The sequence below is a fragment of the Balearica regulorum genome, chromosome 15 (genome assembly GCF_011004875.1).
Source record: "Balearica regulorum gibbericeps isolate bBalReg1 chromosome 15, bBalReg1.pri, whole genome shotgun sequence".
Lineage (NCBI taxonomy): Eukaryota > Metazoa > Chordata > Aves > Gruiformes > Gruidae > Balearica > Balearica regulorum.
The window spans coordinates 4,764,164-4,782,522 of NC_046198.1; the positions used below are offsets into that span (position 1 = coordinate 4,764,164).

The 18,359-nt window shown below is 37.0% G+C and overlaps 1 protein-coding gene across 50 annotated transcripts in view; it reads left to right on the top strand.

Annotated features, from left to right (window-relative positions):
- RBFOX1 (RNA binding fox-1 homolog 1) overlaps positions 1–18,359 on the top strand; it is a 906,682-nt gene that overhangs the window by 854,865 nt on the left and 33,458 nt on the right. For 46 of the 50 annotated variants that reach the window (XM_075767625.1, XM_075767578.1, XM_075767602.1 and 43 more), the window contains 2 exons: positions 1,932–2,064; positions 11,292–11,331. In XM_075767625.1, coding sequence (XP_075623740.1) covers positions 1,932–2,064; positions 11,292–11,331 — 173 coding nt within the window. The remainder of the gene's footprint in view (positions 1–1,931; positions 2,065–11,291; positions 11,332–18,359) is intronic. The other 4 variants (XM_075767597.1, XM_075767600.1, XM_075767592.1 and 1 more) reach the window with 1 other exon arrangement.

Sequence of the window (18,359 nt, forward strand, 5' to 3'; positions counted from 1 at the left end):
TTTTCTTTATCTGTTAGTATGGGGAGACAGTCCACTCTATCAGAGGAACTATGGCGTAGCCTGTAGATCTGGTTACTGTAATGATTGCTTATATCTTTAGTCTGCTGAAGATTATCTTTTACATTTTCATATGCACGTTGTACTTATTTGTATGCAAGACTGTTAGTGTTTACTTGAAAATGAAAAGGACAAAAGTTACATGGTCTGAGCAGTAGGTCATGATTCTAGCACTACTGTATTTGTACTGTTCAATATTCAATGTTGTTGCATACGCAAAAGTACTTGCAGCATCCAAACTTCCAAGTATATGATAGATATGTTCATTTTTCTCCCCCAAAATGGGGGGTCATGCTTTCCATGACTCTATTTCTTTAAGCCTTCTTAAATGACACGTATTTTTTTTACAGAAAGAGGAATAAAAATATGGTATTTGCACTTTTTAAAAGACTGTTTTCATTTAAGTGCATTGTCATAGGGTTGTTTTGTGTTGTATTGCAGATATGCAAATCTTTGCAGGATTACTGTACAACCTTTTTGGCAATAAGAAGGACCTAGTAGTAGCAAGGCAATAATGGAGAAGTTGCCATAATTACAGTATTTTCATTCATGCATTTAGCCAGCAACATCTACAAGTTGTGAATTTTTCATTTTCTTTTTCAAATTCAAGGTTTCTTTTAAAAATTAATGCTAAAACAGATAAAAGACAAATGTGGATCGAAATAAATTCAGATTTCAGATTTGAAAAACTTACTAGTTTATACATCATTACTTCCATTTGCTTGCTTCTTGTTAGGGCTTTGCTAAGCAATATTTATTTCTTTTGTCTCTTTATTTACATACTGAAAAATATTCAACACAGTGAAGCACAACTGAAGTAACCTGAGAGCCAACAGAGCTGGATTTGATTTTTTCTCTGTCTCACATTTGGAATTAACTCCAAAATACCTGTTAACAGGACGTAAATATATGTACAAAAGAGAAATGAACTAATGAAGTATTAGTTAAAAAGATAGTAGAGAAAGTAAAGTGGAATGCTTCCCTTTTATTTTTCAATTAAAAATTATGAAAAGAGAAGTTTTACAGATGTTTTACAGAAAAAAACCCCAAACCTCTAAGTAGTACTATATTACTGTTCAATTTCTGATTAAAATATTTTAAGTCTCACATAGATTGGTAATTAATGTTTACACTTAGTTGCAATGATAATATAAAAATATCTTAGTTAATTTCTTTTTTATATGTCTAAATTTTTCTATTGGGTCTGAATATTATCTGAATTCATATAGATATTTCCAAACTACGCAACTCTTGCCTTTGAAGAAATAACAAGTACTGTTATGAACAAAGTACACCCCCAAAATCTGAGAAAACTCTTGCTCTGTCTTTCTTTCCCTTGGTACACAGTTAAGGCTGAGTTACTAATCGACTTTTGAACAAAAGTAAAGCTCTGTTAGATTGGTAAAATCACTGGATAATTTAGATCGCTGGAGGTCACCTCATCTAACGTCTCACCTCCACTCAAATCAGGGCTGCCTTTTGAAGGTAGATGCAATAGTGTGATGGCAATGTCTCTGATGATAGAAATTTGAGCCTGAACTGGGTGACTTGGACCTCAAGAGTCTCCTGGTAGCAGTGTTGGCTAAAACAGTCAACATTATTTTTAATAATGAGTGTCTTCTGAGAGACTCAGAGCCACCTATGATGCTGCCATCTAAATTCCTGTCAGCTTTGCTGTCTCCTGCTTACATACAAAGATTTTGTGTAAAAAGCTGAGGCCTCTGGTTAAAAGACTAATAATTTACTTATTTGCCAACTCCCTCATCCAGGTATAGGCAAGCTTTAATATAAGCACAAACATGCTAGTACATTACCCTTGGTTTGAAGCACTAGATTGATCTGAATATTTTACATCCCTCTTCTGTTCTTCACAGTGCCAGGATTTCCCTACCCTGCTGCAACTGCGGCTGCTGCTTACAGAGGCGCGCACCTAAGAGGCCGAGGTCGCACGGTGTACAACACGTTTCGTGCAGCAGCCCCCCCTCCTCCGATTCCAGCCTACGGCGGGTAAGGAGATCAGCCTCGTTTACCTATTAGCATGAATCTCCAAAGGCTACGAACTGTTTGTGACTGTGGTGCATGCTGATCGTGTCCCACCGCAGAAACCAATGCAGCATGCAACCGATGCCGGTGCTGGAAGTGGTGCACCTTGCACGGAGTATTGAAAAATGACTGTAATTTGTACTGCCATGGTTGGTGGCCTTAAGCATTTCAGATGTCACATATTGTTATGTAAATGCTCTTAGAAACTGAATGCTTTGGAACAGAGAAATTGGTTCAGCTAAAGATATATTTTTGATGATTGCAAACATCTGGTTATTAAGGAGGTTGGATCAAGTTAACTTCTTTTTCTTCAAATCATCCACTGAAAGTTGTCTCTGGACCTTGAAGGCTTAATGGTGTAAATTTTTTTATTATTTTATTTTACTGTAGTATGTTTAGTTATGCTAGTTGACATCTTTACCACGATAGAAATATGGGGTGCTTCTCTCAGGGCCATGTGTTTTTCAGTACATTTGCTTAAATAATACCTTACGATTTAACTGTCAGTGACCTACGTTTACTAAAACCAAGTAGTAAACTAAGGAACAAAGGAGAGAAATTCATAGTAATAATTTCTAGAAACTCGATAATCTTCTGTTATTTCAGAAGATTGGGTTTTTTAGGTATATTTTTGAGGGAAAGAAGGAAGAAACAAATTCTTCAGTAGCTCTGTAAATGCCGACACAGAAAGGTTTTGTATGCTGCATATGCTATTTAAAAGCCCTAATGTTGTCGAAAGATTTTTCAGCTATTAAGAAATTGGGACATTTGGAAGATCAGAAGACTTAGCAGATCCCAGGCCAGAATAGTATTTTGTCATAAAAATTTGAAGTAGATGTGCCACTACCTTTCTGTAGAGCAACCAAAGCTTTCTGAGAAAGGGGCAGGAAGGGTTTGCAAAGGCTTTGAGTGAAGGTGATCGATCTCTCTGCCCTCGCTAAAATCCTGTCCTGCAGCTCAGCTGCTCTCGCTGAGGACATCCCCTGTGGACGAGGGAGCTTGCAGCACCAGGCTGTGCTGTGACCCTGACCTCCTGCTTGGTTGTGGTGGAGGATGGGTGCCCTTCGCTACTTCCCTCAGTTTCTCATGAAGCCTTTGTTCTGTTAAGCCAAAAGGCATGTCTTTTTTTAGACAAGTTTGCTAATCTAGTCAGTCAGCAATTCACCTAGATTTTCAGGGATATTTAGGACAGGCACTTCGACCATTCCTTCACATTGGACAGTTATCACCTCAGAGAAATAAGATCTTCTAACAGGGAATATACAAATGATGCCACAGAATCAGGTTATTTTGTAAATGTATATTCTATTTTTTTCATTTAAGTATTTTGTGTAGTTTAATAAGCAAAATAATAAATTAATAAGCAAAACAATATTACTGCTACTGGAGGAAGACACCATGAGTTTTGAAGATTGCCTGAGTTACCTTTGGACAAGGATGGTGTCCCACCAAAGTTATCCTACTGTTGCCCAGACTCTCCTTTGGAGTTAGTCCACTTATTTGTACGTGGCAATGATGGGAATAAGTTTTTAATCTGAATGTCTCAGCTACAAAATGGATCCTGCATATAAAGTAGACTCTTTCCATCTCAACTTAGCTTAAAAAGAAATTTTAAATTTGAGCACAGTGTACAAAATGTAGTGAGAGAACATCATGGGTTATTACCAGTTTTATGATGTAATGAACATAATACCTTAGTTTAATACAAAGTCATAAAGTAATATAAGAAAATATATACCAGCTATGTGGGATATAGTCTTTTAATTGGACAATACTTTTTTTTGTTAGTATTTGCAAAATGAGTAAATACTTTCAGACCAGTAAGTAACTTAAACTTGCTTTAATTTAAGGAGCCACATGTGGGTGCTCTGTGTGTGTATGTGTGTTATATAAATTTTTATAGTTTAGTTAGTACAGTGACTCAGCAGGAAGAATTAAATTTCCAAGTGCAATACATATATACTCTCATGCAATTGTACAGCTTACTTTCAGCATCTTTAGGTAGTAAGTTAGATATCTAAGCGCTGTGAACTCCTGTTGTAAGTTAATACAGTCAGGTTCAGCAGTGTTTCAGAACCGGGTTCCAAGAAGTCAGCTCAGCACTCCTACATTCTTCTGCAGGATGGTTGGACAGTTAGGTTGGACCAATCTCACCTTCTACCTTCATGACCTGTCCTTAAAGCTGACTTCAGAGGGAGCCATGCATTGCATCATTAAGAAGTCACATCATCTCATTGTTCTGATGACTTCTAGCTGTCTGAGATGAACTCTTGGTAATCTAGGGCTCTCCTTGCCAGTCAGTATGTTTTCTAACACAATTCCACTCTGCAAAAGTTTTCAATTAGTAAGCTTTGTCTTAATTTAGATAGGTCTTAATTCAGATATTAGGTTTAATTTTCTCCGTCCACCTGTGCTTTATAATAAGACACTGCTTTCCAACGCACAAAACAAATTTCTAACTTTTATAATTCATGGGTCAGTGCAGAAATAATACATACCTCCACTGCACTGATCCACAGCTAGATTAATAAAGTTTTATTCTGAAATAACTTCTTTGGCCTAGTGTATTAGATCTTGTGCTAGTAACTTCACTGATACAATAGTACAATTTGGAATTTCGTTGTTATGCTTTGTTCTGTGCTCACCCATTATGTACTCTGACCTATCAAAGAAACAAAAAGGATTTTTCTTCAGAAAAAAATCATTAATCAATGAAAATAAATTCTAAGAATGTGGTTTTCAGTCACAATGGGAGCAGGTGTCAAGGAAAATTACCGAGATAATAAAGAGATCACAGAGAATGAATCAGCTTACAGAAAGAAGCAAACAACATGGAATATCATTTGTTGATAAGAAAAATGGAAAAAGCTTTGAATGCTATTTTGCAATTAATTTAGTAGCAATTTCTCATTTTTCACTCAAGGAAGGAGCCCACCCTTAGAGCCAAGCAAGCAGTTTCATACTAAAATATTTTCAATCATTAAAAAAGAAAAAAAAGACGACATTTATTTTGTATAATGACAGATATAATTGTAGTTATAAATTTACATGAAATTCCACCAATGTTTAGTTAGAAAAATACTACTTTTCTTTTTAAAGAACCACCCACATGTAAGTGAACAATATAAAACTGAAGTTTGAAATTACCTTTTTCTTTTTTTTTATTAGTAGAAAGCTTATAACTGAAATAAAATATAATACTCGATCTGAAATAATCTTCTTCACACTTACATGTTTATATTGCAAAATTTCAGAACCGAAACTGAATCATTTTGCTTTAAATTTGGAAATCAACTGTAAATCTAAGAACATGTATTTCTCGGACTGGTCTGACATGCTGCTCACCAGTGTTTATCTCAGCAGCGCTGCCTCGGGATTCCCCGCTCTGTAACGAACCCTTCTTTCTGCTCAGCCTCCCTTGAATCTCAGGTGGTTGTTCTTCGCTGGTGTCCTGGTTGATACTGACTGTGACCTTTTCTTAGAAACTGTTTGTCGACAAAGATAAGAAATAGGAACGTGTCACAGGCTGTAAGGAAATCTAGAGGATCTTGTGGTCATTAGGCAAATCAGGTTAGTGCGATTCACGTGGAAAGCTCTCTTCTACTGTGCCTCACGGTTACTGGGAAACAGCGAATGTGGCACACTTTGCTAAGTCTGAGGAAAATTGTTGATTATAGCCATATTTGAGGCCATTGTTTTCTTATAAATCAAAGAACAGCACACATGCTTTAGAATATGTCATTTAAAAATGAAATCAGTTTCCTGAGATACATAGCACTACATAAACAATTAATGGCTCCTTTACTTCTGAGTGAGGCATTTCACTAATTCCTGGAGATAGTGTCTTGTTTATTGGCTCATGGAAAAGACTTCATTTTTGGCATCTGTGGCATAATTTCTAATGCCTTGAAATACTATAATGTGTAGCTTACTCATAACTTTATATGTATAATTCATGTGTGTACCATAAAAACCTACTGAAAGTGAAATGAGGGAGTAAAGCTTCATTTGTGTGAGAAAACTGAATAGTGAAATGTAAAGAGTATTGCATGGAGAGCTCAGCTTCAGCACTGTGCTGCAGGATTTGAGCTTACTACGTCTTTGACCTTTCCTGCAGGCTTCTCTCTGGGTGCGAGATACTGTTTTGTACAAAATAATTTTTAAACGATTAAAAAGAAAAAAGACATCACTATAAAAACCAAAACCAACGTCGTCTTGGCTTGACCTGTGCCTTTCTAGGATTATCTATTTTAGTGACAAAGTGCCTACTAATGGTGTAAGAAATGTCCTAACAAAGCAGAAGCTACTAATAAAGGTCCTCTTATGACAGATTTTGGATGCAGTTGGCAGTATTTACAGAAGCAGGTTTTGTTCCCTTTGGCAAACTCCCGAAAGCAGGGGATCTGATTGTGCTCCCTGTAATTGCTTTTGAACTCTGCAGCAACTAGTAGCTCAGCATTCTTGAAAATCATTCACCAAATGGTAAAACATCATGAGTATGATGCTCCATCTTTATACTGCTGTTAAGAAAAGCCAGTGTCACTGTGTATCTGGTAGTATAGCAGGCAGTAGTAGTAGACAGCAGTATTAGTAAAACTGATGAGAAGCTGTTCTCTTCCAGCATCATTTGCCTCAAGTTCTTCACAAATCTATTGTGTGATGGCTTTGTCTTCACATCTCTCCTCCGCTCCTTCCATTTGTGATGAAGCTAACAGAGAATTAGCTTTCAGTCTATATCTCTACTGCTGGTGGCTTTCCTGGGAAAACAGGGGATAGCAATATGCTTTTTTCTCTTTGAAAAGAATAATACACCCCACCCCACCCCAATAAAATTGTGAGGTTCGGGACTGTGGAGGAGAAGTAACAGAGACTACTCAGAAACTATTCCTCCTTGTTAAGATGTTTTGAAGTGCTACTTTCTAACTGATTCAAAATGAAAAAGAAGCTTTATTTTCCAACACCTTATTCTGAATTTAAGAAGGAAGGATAATTAATATAAGCTACTACATCTACTAGGGTGATTATGGTTTTTTTCCCCAGATACATTTCTTTGGGCTCACAGAAACTTCTCCTTACTTTGGACTCTACTTTGTATATATGTGTAACTAACTGTTAGAAGATGTGTTTTGCCAACGCATGGTGATTTATGTCTTCCAGATTTGTTCTCTGCAGCAATGCCCTCAATTAATTTCCCAAAGCAGATAATATAACTTGTTTGGGGCAGCCAATGCTGAAACTGGAAAGACAAGAGCCCGGAATTAGAGAACATTCTAAACAGTTGAATCGGCCTCATGCCGGAGTTTCAGTTCTATGTTTACAACAGTGAAAGCTGTGTTATTAGAGTGTTGAAAGGTGTTACTTTAATCTGTCTTTTCTTTGATTTATTTTAAATAAGGTTGTAGTTGCCTCTCTTCTATTATTTGTTTCATGAAGGATTCATACGAAAGGTGATTTCTGAGACCAAAAACTGGAAAATATGTGTAGGACAGTGAAGGTGATCTACCAGCAACCAGAAAACAGAACTCTTGTTCCTCAGGTGCTTTCTCTTAGTTGTGATGGAGGGGAAATAGTGACCTATAACCATGATTCTGTTGCAATGAATGAAATCATGATTGTAATGCCTGTTTGTTACCCTGAATCAATTGCTCCGTGCACTTAATCTGCCTTAGGTTATTTATGTTAACTTGTACAGATTGTGTGTATGGCTCAGGGCCATATATACTCAGCTGCTATGAAGTTACTGAACTAAGGTTTGTGCAGTCAAGAACTGTCGTCTTATGTCATTGATAGATTATTCAACCCAATCCTTTTGAAAGATGAGGATAGAAAAATGATAATGAAGACAGATGTAGTCCTCCCAGGATATTGTAAAGGTGGAATCTAAACTAGTAAAGAGTTTGTCTTAATATAGTTACAAAAAATGATTGTAAGACACAGCAACTAAAATAAAGCAGCTAAAACCATACAAAGGACATGTATAATAGTTGGTGAGAAAACAGATTGATGTTTATAGAAAAATAATTTTGGATATTCTCTAATTTAGATGCACAATTTCTTATTGAATCAAGATTTCTCTCTTTTCTGAGTTTTCCTAGCACAATAAAATCATAAAATACAACTGAATAAGTCCCTCAAATTTGTTGTTCTTATTTGAATGCCTCCAGGGAGCACATTAACATATCATCCATTTCTGGGTGAAGTAATTCAGATTTCAGTAGAGTGGCTATTTCCAGACCCTGTGTTGGTTTACAGGCAACTCAAAATTTATCTGTCTGCCAAGACCATTTTTTGAATGTAAAGTATAAAAGGAGCTGTGGTGAGATAGGTCCCTGTGTGATGCATTCAGTCTCTTCCCATGCTTGAGACTTATCATCTGTTTTCTGCCGACAGCTTCAGAGAGAGAAAAGGGGATGATAAGCCAAGCAAATTACCCTTTGGAAAATTATGTACTGAAGGAAAGAAAAGCACAAGAGCAAAACATACCTCTTGGTGTTTTACACTTTGTCCCTCTGATGAAGGGTGCTGTTAGAAAATACATTTGACTCCACTGGTAAGATTCAGTCGCAGGAGTCAACGAATGACAAGGACAGTGAGTAGAGAAAATGTTCTCTGAAAAAATCTATGAAAGTGTGAAGGATTACTTTTTTTGAAACTTCAAAAGAAGCAGAAGGTCTTATATTTAACATCACTATCATATTACGAGACCATATGGAGGAAATAAGATGAAATCAGCTGATATCTTTTCATAGTGCATGTTATGATCATTTGCCTGATTCTGTCACTTCATCTTAACACTGACCATGTGTAATGACAGAGTCATGCATTCACGTCTCATTTTAGTGTTGGGTACTTCTTTTGCTATTTATCAAGCAGTTGCATATTCAGAACTCAAAGCAAGTTTCTGTCTGCACCTGACTGAGCATTATGTGTAAAAGGAAGGCCCAGGGGAATGAAGTGACCTATCCAAGGTTGCAGCCATCTGCACTTGGGAATTCAAAGGGTACCAGCCCCTATCCATCTTGCAACATCTCTGCTGTATAGCCACAGATCGCCAAGAGGAAGAAGAAAAAGGTCCCCTTTCTGACACATACTCTCTCAAAAGCGTTATTTTCTGCAGAGCAATGTTTAATAGTAATTGAAAGTAGTACGTTTTAATGTACTGTGGTGGGTTGACCTTGGCTGGCTGCCAGACCCTCACCCAGTTCCCTCTCATTCCCCTTCCTCAAGAGTAAAGGGGGAGAACGTAAGATGGAAAAGCTCTTGGGCTGAGATAAAGACAGGGAGATTGCTTACCAATTACCATCACAGGCAAAAGAGCCTTGACTTGAAAATTAATTTCCTTCATTGCCTATTAAAATGCAGTTGGATGGTTAGAAACAAAGACAGAACCTAAAGCACTCCCCACCTGTCTTCCCAGGGTCAACTTCACTCCTTCATTCCCAACCCCTCCACCTCCTCCCAGCACAAGTTGCGCAGGGATGTGAGGAACTGGGGGTTGTGGGGCCTCCATCTTCAGTAAACTTTGTATCATTTGTATATCGTCTCATAAAACTCCTTCTGCGTTGTTCATGATTGCGTACTTCTACCTCACAGTCATGTGGAATGTTTAATTTCTTAACGTGCAAACAGGTATGAGAAAAACATGGAGTATTTTAAAAGAATCAGAATATCAAAACCAAACCAAAGGGACGCTACAATGTAAATAGCAAGCTCTCTGAAAGCTACCAATGTAGTAGTTCAGGTTTAGCATATTTTGCTCTGCAGACATAATAAATAGAAAAATACAGGAATAAAGGTCTGACCTTAGTGAAGCAAATAGCAGAGACTGTGATTTAAGTGGAGCCGAGTTTTCACACATTATTATTCTATAGCACAGTTTTATTTATCAATGTGGTTTTATCAATGTGGTTTGTGTGCATGTGTGCATATTTATGATTTTCTCAAGTGATTCTGACTTAGCCACATACCGGCTTGGGCCTGTGGGTTTTGGTCATTGACCCCAGTAGATCACTTCTAGTTCTGACATGAAAATTCTTGTTGGAATTGAAAACAGCTTAGGCTAGCAACTTGGTAATAACTATTATTCCCAGATAATAATATTCCTAAATTGAAAATATTGTTGCAAAAAACCCGTTGTGTGCTCTCATATTTAGCTCTTGAAACAGCTTGGGTTGATTTGGATATTGGAAATGCCCATTTTAAGATGCAGAACTTCCAAATGAATGTAAAATTGCAGGACTTATGTGTGTAATTGGTAGGCCACTGTTGTGTAGTTTCAATTTTATTTAGTGTAATCATTTAAACCGTATTTGTCATGCTGTGTCATTTATCCTGAAGGGCTTAGAATCCAAAATTTGAACTATTTACACTGATGATTTATCTGAGCTGAAATGCAGCAGTCTCTGGGTTAACTGTTAACAGCAATATAACAATACTACAGTGGTAGTAACGTATCCAACCAAAACTGCAGGGGAGCTCAGAACCATTGATATGTTCACCAAAGTTGCAAAATGATAAAGTGAGGAAGGTTAATGCTTTTTTTAATAAGAATAACGCCATGACATTCTTAACAGACCTGTTGTCACTGTTGGAAATGTGTATCACGCCAACAATGCAGCACCTACGAATACTCTCGTCTCTCTGGCATTGAGATTTGACCAAATGGGTAGAATACCACCAGTATAATTATTTCATACATTACTCTCACCATATAAACCTATGCTTTGTTTTGTTTTCCATCTAAGTAATGACAACAACTGCTTTGTTTCAGAGGGTTGATATAATTGCAGGACAAAAAGTAGTAGGTCAAGAACTAGCATTTCATTAACGTATTAAAACTGATTGTAGGATTGGCCACTGAAAATTTTTATAGAATAAATGCTGCCAATATGTGATTTCTTAAAAAACACAAAACGGGGGAAAAAACCCTCAAAACCTTATCAAAAGTATTTTCCAATCCTGCCATGCTTTGCCTCTCTGATCAATTGGCATACTTTAGAAGATGATGTATTCGGTACAGTTTCACTTCTGATAATTACTACCAACCTCCTTAACCAATGTGAAGAGTGCCTTCCTTCCCCCCTCCCTCTGTTCTTGTGACAAGACTAACCTCAGCTGTGCAGGGGTTGGTGGCATTTGCATGTGGAAATGCACTAATATGGATGTTTTTCTTTGTGTGTGCATCCTTGCAGTGTTGTATACCAGGATGGATTTTATGGTGCAGACATTTATGTAAGTATTCATTGATGTGCATGCTGTCCTTGTACATTACCAGAGTCATTCTTTTTACAAGTTTGCTGCCTAGCTTGACTCTGTTTTGTCTATTTACCATCCCTTGCCTGTCAGAAAGAATTGAGAAGAATATCTCTCACATTGGAAGACCTTTCTGTTCATTACATCTATCATTGTTCAGTGGAGCTGAATTAACTCTTCAATCAAATGCTGAATGAATGCAAAAAGATGTGAAAAATGTGTGTGCGTGTGTGAAGGGGTGTCTCCCTTCGAAACTGAAGTTCAAAGAAAAAATAAAACCAAAGCAGAAACCTTCTTCTGCAAATCCCCAAAAACTCGTTTAAAAAAACAAGGCAAGCTGAATATTATTAATAACTGAAGTATGAAAATACTTTATGAAGAGATATAGATTTCCCAAATCCAGGCAACATTGGTTACACGTAAGTGCCATGGTGATAGTAGAGCTTAATTACATAGTAAGTTTAAGATACGGCTGTGTATTGTCTGTAATCTGAGTAGACTTCCATCTGCTCTTTTAAAATCCACTTGTTTCAATTTAAATGAAATGAGTAGAGACTGCTCATGGTGTAAGAAGTGGTTATATTTGTTAGTAAAGATTTGTAGCCCTGGATCCATTTTTACCTCCTTCACCTCATTGGTCACCAATTTCCTTTCAAATAATATTTTTTTAAGTTTCTTACCGACACTGAAGTTTTTATCTGGGAGGTGTACAAAGAGGCTGCTTATATCTGAGTATGCAAGAGGTTTCACATGGTTGAGGCTGAATTTCACGCTTCGAAAATAATTAATTCTTATACCCTATATTCACAGGCTTTTTTTTTTTTTTTTTAAATTGTGTAGATGTAAACCGTGTTACTGATACTCCAGTAATCTTTCACCTTTGTTATTATTTTGATAAAGCAATCTGGTTCTAAGTTACTGGTATCATCTTTATTTCACCAGACAGCTTTATCTAACCTACTTGTACTTCGGTTGTACTGTCTCTGTTGAGATACAGAGAGATGGATGAGTTGAAATTGGTATGAATATTAAAAATTCAATAGCTAGCACTAGAAAACATTCCTTGTATTCATTATCAGCAATCTTTTAGAACTATTTCCAGGGGAACAGATCTTTTTAAATAAGTTTTATGTAAAGAAGGAAAACAATTTGAATTTATGGGTTTTGTTTTTCTGATAGGGGTAGAAAGAGGCTTATGCTTATCTGAAAGTTCATTTGTGTAGTTTAAAAATGTATTTAAAATAAAATAGCATGGGTTAAATTTCTCTTCCTATGTACTTAAGTACTTAGTGATGTTATCAGTAACATATTGTTTACAACACATGAGAATCGCCCATTTGCCAAAGGCTTACTCAAGTGTAGTATGCTGCTTTAATCTCACCTAAACACATTGCTGCTGAATCTTTCAGCTATATAGGATACGTGGTACAGTGTGGAGTTCCTTCAAGTGTGGTTTCCAATTTTCGTATTTCTTCAGACTGTCAAAAGAATGTGACATCCATTTTGCTCAGTTTACCAACTTGAAAATCTGCAAGGCAACAAGACATCTTTCTCAGGATTGCTTAATGTGATAGTCTAGGTGGGAACTAAATGTTCATGTAACAGTTTGTGGGTTTGGAACCCACTGCTGCTGAAAAGCAGGAATATCTCTTTTGATGATTGACAATGTTATTTTTAGGTGGCCTCACACCCTCTCACAGACTTGAAAATTTTGTTTCCAAATGAAAAGTGATTTCAATGAGGAAGATACCAAAGAAATTACTAATTTCCAGTGTAGCCTCAGTTTTGTTGTCTGGAATAGTCATGGGCATTAGAAAATGGAATAACTGTACTGGTGCATTGGTTTTCACTCAGGTGCAGCCTTGTATTTCTGACTGCATTTCTTAGTTCTCTTAATGCAGCAGCATGCTTACCTTTACAGCAGTTGACAGAATTAAAACACTCTTCTAGAAATGTGTTTATTTTTTTATAACCTGCAAAGCTTCTTATTTTAGAATTCTTTTTTTTCCCCCACATTTGTTCTTTCTTGCATAGAAAACATTTTGCAGGGGAAGGAGAGAGAGATAGAAAACTGGCATCAATCAAAAGAATCCTTACAAGTGTATTAGTTCTTAGTGTATTAGTTTGCAGCAGACCAAGTTATTTATTAAATCCCAATTGATTATGACATAGTTCTACTCAGCTTTTCATTTTAACTGCAGAGCTGAAGCTTTGTGAAAAAAGGAGAAAAACAATTTAAACTATATAGGTTTTAATAGTAGACTGAAGAGAAAGGAACCTTAAAAATACCACAGAAAGCAAAAGGAACATGGTACTGAAAAGGCAGACCGAAAATATACTGTAACAAGTATATCAAAGTGGGTTTCATTCTGATATGATTACATTGAGTACTGGCAGTAATACGGACCATGCCAACCTTTTCATAATTAGCTATCACTATAGCCTTTCGTGGCTAGATTTTTGCGGAAAGGAAGGAGCGAAGACACAGAAAGAACAACAGCAGAGTTGCTTAATACTAACCAGAGGAATAGAGGAGAATAGGAATATAAAAATAGGTGGAAAGTACAGTCTAAAATGAAAAATCAACAGCCATGATTCTAGATATAATATAATATATTCTATATTTCATATAGTGCTATGTGAAATGTAATAATGCCTCTGAAATAGCTGAGCTATTGAATTCCTTTTTAAATGTGCCTTTGAGTAGGAAAAATAAAGGAGATGATTAGGAAGTAAGGAAGACCTTTTAAAATTAAGTATTGATTCACTAAGAGAAAAAGTCATTAAAAGAGAATTAAGGTTGCCTGCCAGCAAACGGAGAAGTTCCTAGATGAAGATTGACACCTGTGAAAATAAGAAAATACACTCCACAAAATGAAGCAAAAATAGTAGCAGACGCAGAAATATGCAGTTAGAATAATAGCTCTGCACTATCGCTCTACTTTATCTTTCATCTGTTTGGGGGTTTTGAAGGGGTTTGTTTGTGCATTTGGGCGTTTTTTCGGTTGGGGTTTTTTTGGGGCGGTTGGGTTTTGGGGTTTTTTTTACACCATTGCCATAAAGAATGTTTTCAGAACATGTCAGTCTTCAAGCCACACCTAAAACATGGGAAGGCTAAGAAATAGGAGAAACTTCCACACTCTGGCATGACCAGCTTCAGAAGTCCCTTGGTAACACAGTTTAACCATGGACGTTGGTCAGTCGTCTTGTTCACAGCAAGATTTTCTAACCTGTTCTCAGGATTCTGGACCTGTGAGAGTGCAGCTGGTGAGAGCCCCTGACAACGTAGAGGTGCATAGGTTTAAGATTTTTCTCTGAGCTGCTAATCAACAATAAGACCTGCTTTGTGATCAGGGGTATGGAACGAGATTATCAAGAGCTATTGCCATCTCCTTTAGCTCAAAGGTAGGATGGTAGTGAGGGTGGAGCACATATTAATTCCCAAGGAAAAAGCAGGTGTAATGATCTAAGCAACGTTCCCTTGATACTAGGCAGAACTCTGGTGATGCAATCAGATATCCTGAAAGGCACTGTTTGCATGTGAAAAGCAAGGATTCAAAGTCTTTCTTTTAAAAACCACAGATTTTTGTGTTTTGTAAGTGGAAGGATGTGCCGTTTCCTGTGACTCACAGAAACAGAACAAGAAGTGGAGAAATGACTTTTCCGAGGGCAGGAGAGTCCCCAAGGAGCAGTGGGTTGTTCCGCCTAGTGCTCTGTGTGCTGGAACAGCCGGGATACCTTCTTCAAAATTTTCAGATCTAGCGATGAAATGTCTTTTCATCTCTGATCTTTATTTGTGATATAAACACTACATTCAAAAAAATGCTAGATCACTCCTGGTGACTGTATTTGGTTGGAATTAATCTAAGGGGTGTCAGTCTGGATGTATCACCAAGAGCTCTGAGGCAACAGATACTTCTGGGAGCAGAATATAGAAATAACATGAACCTTTCACATAGGCCTGTTCCAGAAGTTGAGCCAGCAGAAAGAGGTGATGGATATTTTATATTTAATTCTCCCAGTCAAAGTTTTATGCTTTGAGCAGAACACATACTGTTTAAACCTCAGTATCCTATCAGTGGAGGAAGAGGAAATGACTGCTAATACTTTCTATAGTCTGCAGGGCTGGGTATCATTTGTGCTATTTTTAATCCCATTTCTCTATTTTTAGCTAATAAGGTAGGTATAATTCTAAACCAGAGAGGGTTTTGAACCTTGATTAATTTATGTTCGCAAAATACTTTGAGATCCTTGAGAAAAAGGAGGTATAGGGAATAAAAATTGAGGAAAACCAATTCTCAACATTCACATAGAATATTAAATGTTAGTGATAGGAAAAACTAATGAAAAAAAAAACCATTGTTTAGAGTCACTTAGTTTATCTGTGTCTTTAATAAACATTGTCAGTACAGCTGAGATCGAGATAAAAAGGAGGTATTTTAGGAGGAGGTGCACACATGTATACCTGGTTTTGTCATCTATAGATGTGCAATTGTATAACTCGTTTTTGTGGAAATTAGTCTTACTACTGGTATAGACACTTTATTTAAAAATTCAGCTGCATTTTATTTCCATTCATTTCCATTTTATTGTATCTTATCTAAACATTCTGCAACTTCTTTCTAAATGAGTTAAGCTTTCTCTGTAGCAGTTGGCTACTGACCTTCCCTGGATCCCACCGCTCTTTTTCAGTTTCTCTGAGGCACAGACATGTATAGGAAAGGAAAGGAAAATTGTAATGAGTGGCTTTGAGGAAGTTGTCTAAACTCCTTCATTTTTCTTGCCATCCTTCTTTCCTCATTCAAATCATTACATTTCTCTTTCTTTATAGAGCAGTTTTGCAAGAGCCTGTGTATGGCAGTAAGTTACCACAGGTATGACAAAGTGGTGGGAAAAAACTCATTTTGCTGAATGTAGACTCTTGTAAACTCATACTAATACTCAAATAATTATATGAGAAAATAGAGTCTGTGTGTATAAAAAATAAGAGCAGGCTACCAGTTGCATTTTATTGTTTAGAATCTATCACAAAATCACAGATATTCTTCATATCCCATGAAATACAACAGTGACTGTTGTGAGTGTCCCATTCAGTATTTTTTGCCAGTCAGAGATATCTCTGTATTTGGACTGTGAGTATACTGACGCTGTACTTAATTTTTTAAGAGAACTTAAGCTGCTGTAATATTGTGTTATTGTTCTTTTGGAAGTAGCAAATATGGGAGCACAGACATCTTTTAATTATTTTAGCTGAATTTATTATTTCAGCTGAATTTTCAAAATAATAATTTAAAGCGTAACAGTCAGGTACTTTCTGTTTAAATGTACTTGGGGGGGAAAGCATTCCTAAAACATTTCTAAAACATAGGAACTGAGAACTTTTATCTATTATGATGTAATTATTACATAATTTTGTTCTAAGTATTTTATTTTGCAATACAATCTAAGGCACAAAGATTAATATATTACACGAGTTGTATATGTAGTGAACATTACTAGTGTATTCTTCATCTAAGATATCAGCCACGTTGAAAAATAGAGAAAAAGTGTAAAGTAGAACTTGCCACAGAAGTTTAGAGTTCAGGGGTTTAAGAATGTTTTTACGTGTAATTATATGATAGCTTATATTAAAAATGTGAAATCATGACATGGGCTGATAGGGAATTATTATTTTTCCCGATAAGCAAATGCATCCTGCATTTCAGATCTCTAAAGGATTCGTGCAAGTTCAGTAACTTCAATCTCTTTTTATTTTTATTGCTTGAGACTCAGTCTTTCCAGGACTCTCAGAAATTTCATTCCGATTCTTGAATCCAAAGCATCTTAATAAAGTTCAGAGTTGAGCTTCATTGTTCAGCAGCAATTCTTTGATGAATGCAAATCAAAATGTAGGCATAAAAGGAATGTAACTCTTCTATTTAGGGAGAAAGAAAGGGTCCATCTTCACATACTCGCCCATTTTTAGTGATAGTTAAATAAATGACAGAAAAACAATCCTCACGGCATCTACAATCTGCAGATTTAATACTAACCAGTTTGTGAACAGCCTATCTCATTTTTGTCTGATTAAGAACATCAAACCATTGATACTTCTCGTGGTGGCCCGTTCGCAGTTCTCTGCCACGGTGGGAGCCATTACGTGCATAGCTGGCCTGAAATGAAGTGACTCTCACCTTTAAATAAGGGGCTTGAGACATGACCTGCGGGACAGGCAAAAAAAGTCGTACATGAGGCGAACAGAATCATGTCCTACTGCGGAATGAGGCGCAGTCTGTCACACATTTTCAGGACTGGATCGTGAAAACAAGTTTAATGTCGTCTTTATACTTTGACCATTTGTGCTCCCTCATATCAGCAGCACTCAGGAAAAAAAAAAAAAAAAAAAGGTGCAATATTTAGCACTTAAAAACCCAGGAGGGGAGAAGGGATAAATTTGTATAACCTCTCACCTTTCTCCCAGCAGCAGAAGCCAGACCAAGCGCGCGGCTTGCGTTATCATCTCTCAGCCTCGCTGTTTACTGGCCCAGTTTGCACTTGGTGACGTTCTTTGACACCTGATTGCCTGTATGCACATACCTGCAAGCAATATATGCCTAGGATACATTTTTGACAGTAATAGCCTTCTATTGGTTTATAAAAATCAAATGATCTGAAATGAGAAAGTCTGTCCCCTCGGTGCCGCGCTTGCTGCATAAGAGAGCGCGTGTAGCGTAGTACGAAAGCGCCGGCCCTTCTCCAGTGGGGTGTGACAGGAGCCGGGGGTAAACGTACTGTCCTCTGTCTGGGCACTTGAAAAAATCAGAACGAACGTTCCTCAAGCCAGTCAACAATTCAAAGGCTGGAGTTTCTGATGAGCTGTCAGTATATGTAAAACATGTTTGTTCTTGGGGTGATGTGCCGTTATCGGCCGAGTGGTTGATTTCCAAAACCAACCTGCTTCAAACCTTCAAAGAAAGGTTTACACCTGTTAGGGATGAAAGCGATTCCACCAAGCAAAGTAGTAGAAG